This window comes from Primulina huaijiensis, chromosome 14 (genome assembly GCF_012295235.1).
Source record: "Primulina huaijiensis isolate GDHJ02 chromosome 14, ASM1229523v2, whole genome shotgun sequence".
In the NCBI taxonomy this organism is placed as follows: Eukaryota; Viridiplantae; Streptophyta; class Magnoliopsida; order Lamiales; family Gesneriaceae; genus Primulina; species Primulina huaijiensis.
Window position 1 is genome coordinate 3495383 of NC_133319.1, and position 10020 is coordinate 3505402.

General features: G+C 33.0%; 1 protein-coding gene across 2 annotated transcripts; it reads right to left on the reverse strand.

The window, feature by feature from the left end:
• Positions 1 to 475: 475 nt before the first annotated feature.
• On the reverse strand, positions 476 to 5565 carry LOC140957830 (KH domain-containing protein At3g08620-like). Of its 2 annotated transcripts, none has more exons than XM_073415224.1 (7): positions 5323 to 5565; positions 5128 to 5216; positions 3927 to 4093; positions 2120 to 2239; positions 1909 to 2025; positions 1575 to 1718; positions 476 to 969 (listed from the first exon to the last, which is right to left on the reverse strand). In XM_073415224.1, the coding sequence occupies exons 1-7, from the start codon at positions 5409 to 5411 to the stop codon at positions 826 to 828; spliced, it is 870 nt and encodes a 289-aa protein (XP_073271325.1). In that variant the 5' UTR covers positions 5412 to 5565; the 3' UTR covers positions 476 to 825. The 2 variants fall into 2 exon arrangements, with proteins under 2 accessions (XP_073271325.1, XP_073271326.1); XM_073415225.1 differs by having other exon boundaries at positions 2120 to 2236; positions 5323 to 5563.
• Between the last annotated feature and the right edge of the window lie 4455 nt (positions 5566 to 10020).

A 10020-nucleotide genomic window follows, 5' to 3' on the forward strand; every position in this document is an offset into this window, starting at 1 on the left:
ACGTTTTCAAACGAGTAATCAATAATTATACGTCGTTTAATCGGGGTAAGAATGTAAACTGTCGGCTGCAAGCGTCTGTGTCATATGGAGGAAGACCGACCGACCGACCGACCGACCGAATGATTAATAAGCGCCGACATATTGTATGTCCTAGGAAACTTGTGATGATATCTTGAGACTTCAAAGAGATCCAAATGGTTAAGTATATTATCCTTGTTATACAACAAAGCATCTCAAAAACTGAAGCTTGAGACTAGATTCCAACCTCCAAGCTTCCGTCGTATGCCAACTTGATAATGAACTGTGCAGGGAAAGAATGTAAAAACATGAAGACTATCGGTCTGCATCTCGACCCCCAATCCCTCTCTGTGGAACCATGACCCCGAATCCCTTTCTGGTGGAACCATGAAACGCGGAATCGATAAGGAAACATGGTGAAAAATGAGAACAAGAGAAAATGGAGAGTTTTGAAGACGCAATCGAAAATTCAACCTTATAGGCAAAATGCTATATATATGTAGCATAAAATACAGAATTATGCTTGCTAACAAACATCACCACCATCGGTTTGGCAAAAAACATGGAAAAAATACAGATCAACAACAAATAAATCCAATAACCATCCTACTAGTCTACTTTTAACAATAATAAACAGCCACAGAGAAAGGCGTTGTTACTTTTAACCGTTGTTTCTATACTCATGTGATTCTTGCATCTGAAGTCCTTTGCCTGGTCGTTGAGATCCGTTCAATGGCCAAAGGCATGCATCACTGTTAAATGCATTAAGAGATCGCCAGCTTCTGAAGAAACTATAGCATGATGTTATTACCAGCCAGTTTTGGGACGCTTCAGTCCACCGGAATTGAAGGGGGATACACTCCCCCTTGGTTGGGGGCTCTCTTCTCTGATGTTGTTCAGCATGGCAAGTTCTCTAAGCTGTTGTCTCTTGTACATATCCTGAGACTCGTCCTGTTTTCAAGCCGAAGGACAATAGTTCTATCAACCAAAACACTAAATAGCTTTCCTAAATATGCTAAAGATTTTTGAATGTTATACAGAGAAGTTTAAGTTCTAACTTGAAAACAAGGCATGGATGTGACAAAACACATTAATTATTTTTTTCGAGGTTCCAATTAATATACTTCCATAAATTACTAGTGATTAAGAATGTATAAGAGTACGGGGAGAGTGACAAATAGTTTACAATGATCACTACGCCTTGTGTGCAGTAACAAAACATGGAGTTGCAACTGTAACTGATATGAGAGATGAGCCGAGAACTCAAGAAGCAACGTTCTTGTATTACATTCCAAATGAAGAAAAAAAATCATAGAATATATATGTTAAGTATTCCTAGTTACTACATGCCATTCAACTAAACGAAGATGTCGTATGTCATGGTATTCAATTTCGTTGAAAGTTCAGATGTAGAATTTCCAAGTCCTGAGACACGACAGACCAATTTCGGTGGGTAGCCACGAGAGACTACGGGTTTTGCATATCTAGAAACTTATGATATCGTAGGTCATTTAATCCTCGAACAATGATTATAAATGAATGAGTACTGGACATACCACAGGTTTGAGCAGCTCTTCAATAATCTCCTTTGCTTGTTTCAACCGTATATCGACGATATTGGCGGGCAAATCTGCCTCAATTAAAATATGTAATGGATCGTTCAAGTGTTCATAGCCCGGCCTCCCCCTCAGACTCTCCTCCTTCAGTTAAACCATAAATAATGGATTAATGACCATTAAAAATACCACAAACAAACTGATGATGAATGGGACCATACGTGGAAATAAAATTATATGAGATAAAAACGCCATGATATTTTTCATTTGCCCAGACAGATTGACAAAAATACCAAACAGTTTCTATCTGAACATAAACAGTGAAATTGTTTACCTTGTCAGGATCCTTTATCGAACCCTTTCCCCTGATAAATACGCGGCAACCAGTAGAAGCTTCTACACGCTTAAGAGAATTGCCTCGAGGACCTAAAAGCCTTCCAACAAAGTTGAACTGTTGTCCAAGGAGAATATTACAATCCTTAGTTCTTAGCAATAAGTTCAAGAAAGCGGAACTTAAGTTTCAGTAGCGGATTCTCTTAGCTTACATTTGGATATCTTTCGACTGGTATGTCCAAGCGTAATACCCTCTTCACAGTGAAAGAACTCGGACTTCCAGGTGCCGATTGCCACTCTATGGTCATACCCTGTGGTCTACTTAATCTCTGCAGCACAAAGAACACAATGACGGTGTATAAGTATCAACCATGAAGAGGCATACTTTTTGATAAATTTGGAAGTTTGATCGATAAAGAATAAAAGTTAAGAAAATTTTATTAAGTACGAGCATGGGTTTAAATTGCTGTGTAGATGAGCTAGTATTCTTCTTCACTAGGTAACTTTGCTTCCTAAAGCATGCACAGGGCGATAAAATGAAAGGAAAAAATCGGTTAATATGTCAGCTTCTGGCAAATCAGACTCAAGATTCCACTTGAAACAGATCAAGTAAACATCGTTTATACTTCATAGAGCTTGTACATGTAGGAAAACCAAGTTAACATTCAGAAACTTCAGTAGTATAATATAAATACAATACAAAGAGGCAGAAAGGAACTGAGAACACTGCTTCATTTTCTTATCACTATCATTTAGTGATTGTTGAATCGCACAAATCGAATCACAAATAAACTGCAAATGGGTGGGTGTCAAATAGTACTGACATCAAGCTAGACTATTAATTAGCAAACTGCTTTTTGATAGATTTAATATTAAAATGCATAAGTGAGCACAATTTGATGCTTCTACTTGGCCTGCCAGGTGTCAATTTGATTAGTGAACATGGATTCTCCGAAATGATGTCAGATTTCTTTTAGCTGCAGATTGGTAGCAGATTAAAAACTATAGAACCAACTTCGATCAATCGACTTATAAAATATGACAAAAGTATGGATGGATTATGGAAGAGAACAACCAAATAACTTTCATATCTGTTATCAACCTAGTATCTATTTTACACAGAATATTCAGTCGACAGACCTACGAAAGTAATCACTGTGGTACGCCACATATCTGTGCCAAAATACCCCACATATCAACATCTATTGGTCCGTCTATGACATAGATTAAGCAAGAAAGAAGCCTTAGAGTAACCATCAATGTATGCAACTTTGTATTGCCAAAATCCCAGTATCATATTTTAGTTGATAAATTAAATTCCCTTTGGTAATTTGTTTACGGAAATATTAAATAGGTGATCATGGAATGTGTACAAGGCGACTAATAAAAGGATAATGTTTAGGATTAAGCAAGAGACTTTAGGAGGTTATACTTTTACAATTGCAAGACTTCCACCATTAAATTCTAGTTTGTCATAAATTCTAGTTTGTCAATTAGTTTGTTTACATAAAACAATTTACAATAATGTTGAATCTGTGGACGCACAAATGAGTGCCAAGTATTTGTGAGGCAACTGAATAACTTGTCATAAAGATGATAAACTCTAACCATCTATATCCCCTACTTCTTTGATAGTATATTTTGCCAGAAATGGTAATCATTCTGTCAGCATCATGTTACTGATTAAGGTAGAAGCAATAAACAGTTTTAAATTTTAACTACGCTTGTCTGGTTGTTAGAGTTCTGATCTTTCGAAGTTCAAAGATACATGCACCAACGATAATGTTCCAACGGCACACCATCTCTATTGGTGTCTATAATGTGACATAAGCTCCAGAACTATTGTGAATACTTTACATCAACTTCTTCAAATCATATAAAAGTAACGCCAAATGAAATAAGGAGCTATCCACAGAATTAGTGGGAAGAGCCAAATATTTCATAATGATGAAAAGTAATTTTCCGTACGAGGGAAAAATGTGAGTATTTAATTTTGATAGCAAATAAATCTTAGCTCACCTCATGTTGAATGCCGCTCCAGCCATTTACATTCCAGCTACCGATACCTTTTCCTCCAATATCCGGCATCAAATCCAAAGAGGTTACCTGACTTGGACTACCGCGCTGTAGATTGTCATAGTCACTAAACCCTTGGTTGGAGAATCTTCCAGAGACTTTTAAAATTTCTGTCATCAAAATGGTAATTTAATTATAATACATCTCATACATGAGAATTAAACTAAAGAATTGTTAACATTTCAGCAATCTTAAACTCAAAGCAAAAATCTCACTGAAAATCAAATAAAGATCTCTGTCTCAATGAGGAATGAAACCACCAATAAGGACATCATATATTTAAGCAATGAGGAGTATCAGACAAGATTTAGGTCCATACTTTGAGACTTACTTGGATCTAAACAATACAGGAACTTCTTGTACTGAATGTTTGATCTCCATATGTGTCAGACCATAGTGAAATTCGAAATTGAACGCTAACCATCATATCATAAATCTCAATCACACTTATAAAAGCTCGTTTTGAGCTCGACTCATTCACACCCGTACGCTCACCCCAAGGTTCTGAAGACCACACCTATCATTCTCAGTAAGGAGAGAGAGAAAAAAACATGATACCTCGTGAAACATGCCACCTCCATTTTCTACAACTTCAGACCTTCAACTATGTGTCACTCAACCTACCATTCTCACAAAATGATAGAATAGCTCATGCATTGCTCTATCGCGTGAAGGGTGTGCATTCGTAACACGTATCACTTTATTCTGTGAAGTGCATCTTTCAAGAAATGCTTTCCTCGAATTTCGATCACAAGTAGCAAATGAAAACAAATCCCAAATCCCAACACCAAAACGCCAGCTACCACCGCCACCAACCCTTTCCATGCTAGTAACAGTAAGGTCTAAGATTTTAAACAACTAAGCAAATTAATGAATTGATTTGGCCAGCAAATTTAAGATATACACGTATCTTGAAACATCATCAGAAAAAATTCATCACATAACAAACTTAAGAAGGCGTAGAAGAAATTAATAGCCCATGGTTAGTCACAGTCAATGCCACGATCCAGTTCCAAAAATCGAAAACAGGGGACCCCAGTATGATCATGCATACACATTAAAACACGAGAAATCTTAATAATTAGCCAAAATGAAATTCCTAAAACTAAAAAACCAGATCCAATAATCGATCAAGAGGCAAAACCTTGATCTAGGAGTCGACTACAGATAGGAACTACTTGCATAAAAGGTCCAAGCTTCTGCCTTTCTGCAAGCAGCTCTGTCAAATATTGGCTGCAGTCAATCGACAACACAAACAAAACAAAGAATTAATAAATTCCCATCAAGAATCAAGATTCGAGAATCTTTGAGCATAAATAGAGAAGAAAATAAGAAATACTTGTCAACATCAGAATTGGTCCTTAGAAGTGGAGAAGGGATTCTTCTAGCAGGTGAAAAGTTCAAGTTTTGATGGTACAAACTGGACATGACTGTAAAGAAAAATGAACTGGTAGAGGGAGAGGCAAGAAGTGGTGTGTTGTGAATGGAAATGTGTGAAGTTTTGAACTGGAAAAACCAAAACCCTAGGGGGAAATACAGCAAATTGAGTGGCTCTTTTTTCTAGTTTTTTGAGAAATTGTGAGTTGGAGGCTCAAAGAGGTGTGGGGTACTCGTATGTACACGTCTGGCTGGCTTTTGTTTATTTTTGGACACTGTAAATACCTTATCTGCAACTACTCCAGTCTTTTACTTTTACAGCTGAAGAAGATGTGGCCGCATCATCATCTGCTAGAAGATTCCTCAGGTTTAAGCCATGACTATGATCCAGATTTAAACCTTGTACATTACTAAGTTTTATATATACATAAATACACACACACACACAAAGATGTGCATATTTATGTATTCTTCTTGCATAATACGCCATATCTCTACATAAGTCCACACAACTATGGTATTTACCAAACATTGTGTCTAAAAATATATATGACATGTGGTGCAGAAACTCATTGTGTGTATTATAATCAACACAAGAACATCATATATCTGTCACTTGTATTATGATACCATATGATGGGATGACCAATCACACAGTCTAAAAGTTGGAAGTATTGGTCTATTTTAAAAATAGCACAACAATATTCAAATATAAATCTTTCATAGAAAAATGAATAATACACACATTTCACGCATCTTGAGTTCTAGTTTGTATATAAAACAGTATGACATATTTTTAATGTAGGTCATACACAAATTAAGAACATGTCATAAATGTATAACTTACAACAAATTAAAGTTCCAAAAATATCATAAAAATTCGTGTAAGACGTCACACATGTTAATTTTATGAGAAAGATATCTGACTTGACTCAACTCATGAAAAATATTACTTTTTTATGTCAAAATATTTTTTGTACATATGAATCGGGTAGTATCTGTCACACAAAGTATTTACTATTTTATCATTATATATGTTAATACAAATAATTTTTATCATAATAATAATATATTAAATGAGGTCATATCTTTATTATGGAATTAATGAGGATAAACACAGTTTAGAGGTTTAAAAAATATTCCATGATTTATACTATATGATTAACATATGTAATTTTTTCTCCCTAGTAATTATTATTTTTAATCTAAGTTTAAATAGTAGATAATTGGAGGGGTTAAATTCAATGTCCCAATTTTCTTGAAGGGGCCCTCTGTTGTTATTATTATTAGTATTATTCAACTATTTACCCTGTCGATTGCATTTACGTGTATTTTACATTTTATTCTTTATGAAACAATTAATAATTGCAAATAATTATTAAAAATGTACATAAATTCAAGTTTTAATGGAGAAAGTTTAATATCGGTACAATAAATTGGCATATTTGACCAAGTTATAAATGGCTAAAATTAATATCAACAAATAACTTTAAATTTATATCGTTTAGCTAGCCCTATGAATTTTTTTAAAAAATAAAATAAAATTCTCTTTTATGAAATTATTGATTCTTTAAAATCTTATTTTTATATAAATCAGACGTAAAAGCCTACGCAGGGACTTTTAAAATATAAGGTGGAAAAATGTTTACTTTGGAGTTTTATGCATTTTCGATATTTTACAAGTGCAATAGATATTATTTTTGCCCAAATTGACATAAACGATACTTCTGAATTCGTAAGTGCAAGTATTTGGTATTTAATAGAAATAAATGAACTGAAAAAATCAACCAATAAATAGCAATTTGAATAATTTTACGAAGCTTAGAGTACTAAAAATTTAAGTATAAAAATAAAGGCATTCGACATTGAATAAGTCTTTTGTGAGATATTCTCGATCCGTAAGACGAGTCAATTTTATTCATATTTTCAATAAAAATTAATAATTTTGAAATAAAAAGTAATATTTTTTAATTGATAACTCAAATAAATTATTTGTCTCATAAAATCGATCTATAACACTGTGTCATGTGAGTTTTTATGTTCGTGCATTTATATGAGAAAAAGGTGTCCACCGATGATTTATTAGCAACTTGATGTGCAAATATATAGAACAAAGATTCTGATAAATTAAAAAAAAATATTAAATTATTCTCCAGTAATATAATTACTCGTTGAAATACTTAAAAGTCCACATACCAATTTTCAAAAAAAAACCCAAAAAATCATTTTGAATGTGGCAATGTTTGATTATTCCATGGAGGACCACGAATATGGAATATCCCACCCCATTTCTTTTAATTTTTAATTTTTTAAAATATCCCACCCGATTTCTTTTTTTTTATTTTTTATTATCCTGCCCGGTTTTCAAAATATTTCCAAGCATGGACCCATGTTAATCACGAATTTTTTTTCCAAAAAATTAGTTTAAATATTAGAAACAGAATGTTCAAATCTCATGAAACTTGAATTCAAGAATAACACAAAAATTCAAGTGAGATGATATCACAGATTAATTTTGTGAGACTGATATTCTATTTGAGTCAACTATAAAAAAATATTATTTTTTATGTCAAAATGTTATTTTTTTATTTCAAATATGAATATGGTTGAACAACCTCACGAATAAATATCGTCTCACAAGAGACATACACGTAAAATAAAAGTAAACTCACACCAACATATACTAATAATTACCAAACAATTCAATTATAACAAACTCTGGTCATTTATTTAAATTCGAAATTGAAAATCCATTGACCAGCCAACCTGCCATTTGCAACATTTCGTATACACTAACTCTTGAACAAACACAGAGAGGCTGGGTGGCTGCACACATTGTATAAATAAAATCGGATATTTCGGCTTTTATTGCGATTTTTTCGCTTCGAAATTTAAGATCTGGTGTCACGTTGTCGCGGAATATATGAAATTTTATCGCATGTCGAATATTGAAAATCGACTCGATGGCTTCACAAGAAGGGGGCATTGGATTGTTCAAGCATGAGAAAAATATGCAGCATAGGATTCCCTGTGGGAGTGAGTTGTGCTTGAAAAGTAGATGGGCAGGGCACGTTGAGGGCAGAGACAAGAATATGTGGATGGATCGCAATAAAAACTCCCAATTATTAAATGTCACATAAATCTTAGCAAACCATATTCCAAAGCTCATACAATCAAACACTATCAAACATCTTTATGTAACACACACACAAATATATACAAACATATGAATAGATTTGTTATACATTTGTACCAATTTTAATGTAGAATGCACGCTCTGATCGACACGCTCTGGTTGTGATATTATTTGCTATATTAACAATTAATTGTCACACATTCACGAGAACCAATGATTTTAGATGAATAAAGAAAAGACGAGCTATTTTTTTCTTCGATTATTTGAACAGTCGCAAAATGGTACTCTATATATTTTTCAGATCATCTGTATCATAATGGAGTTTGATGTTTGTATTTAATTCATATGTACAAATATATGATATTAGCTGTTCAAATTAAATAAAAATTAATTCAATGTCCATCTGTCATTCTTACACATAATTACAATTTACATATACATACTACAAAAAACGAATTCAACATCTTAGGTTTTACTTTGTTTTTTTTAAAAAAAATAAGTTCTTTATTATATTCAAAAAAAATAATTTATATTTATATTTATATTTTTTGAAAGTAGATTGATTATCTGTCCAACCAGTCCAAAGTTAAAAGGTTTTATATCTTTATGGACAAACGAACACTAAAAATAGCTTTTGGGCCCCTTGTGATCCAATCGACAACCCAATATTAATTTTATTGGGCCTGATTTGAGACTTCCGGTCCAACACAAATAATAATAATTATAATAATAATTGACCATGATTCGTATAAATTAATTAAAACATTGTAAAAATATGGTAAGTTCGGAGAATTTGTAAAAGTAGTCATATTTTTTTATTTTTTATTTTTTGAAAAAAAAAAAAGAAAAAGAAAGTGGGGGTGTGTCTGGCACGGATTCTAGAATCCGTGTTCAATCCGTGTCTTCGGATTTTAATTTTTTTATTTTTTATTTTGTAAAAAAAAGGGAGATCGGCGACTGTTTGTGCAAAACCGTCGCTGTTTGCAACGGTTTAAACAAAAACCGTCGCTAATAGAATCCGCAACAGACTGTCACGGATTCTAAGAATCCATGTCCACTCCATTTGTTTTCTTCCTTTAAATAACGTTGCGGTATTCTTTCCATCATCGCCGAGTGTTTTCTTCCTTTAAATAGAATTGCGGTATTCTTTCCATCGGCGCCGAAAATAATTGTTCCTCATATTCATTCTCGTATCTTATTTCTTTCATCCGATTTATATGCGCAAAATCCATCTTTTCTACTTCGATCATATATTAATATTATTTGTTGATTTTATCATCCATTTCATTTGAAGAGATACGAAGAGGTAATGTTTCAGATATTAGCATCGTCCGTTGATATTATTACNTACTTAATACTAATGAAATTATAAAGTATTTTGTTACATTTTTTAAAATAATTATATATGAAATAGTGTTTAGTTTAATATAAGTAAATTATATTAATTTGTATTGTCAAATTTATTTGTGTGGTTATATACAAAAAAATTTTGAAAAATATGTAATAAAATTGCACCGAGTATTT

Excerpts from the sequence above, each read along its gene's own strand:
- LOC140957830 (XM_073415224.1), bottom strand. The coding sequence starts at position 5,411 with ATGTCCAGTTTGTACCATCAAAACTTGAACTTTTCACCTGCTAGAAGA. Across the intron at positions 5,217-5,322 it reads ACCAATTCTGATGTTGACAA|CCAATATTTGACAGAGCTGC; the intron begins GTATTTCTTATT and ends GATTGACTGCAG. Across the intron at positions 2,240-3,926 it reads GGAGCGGCATTCAACATGAG|CAGAGATTAAGTAGACCACA; the intron begins GTGAGCTAAGAT and ends TTCTTTGTGCTG.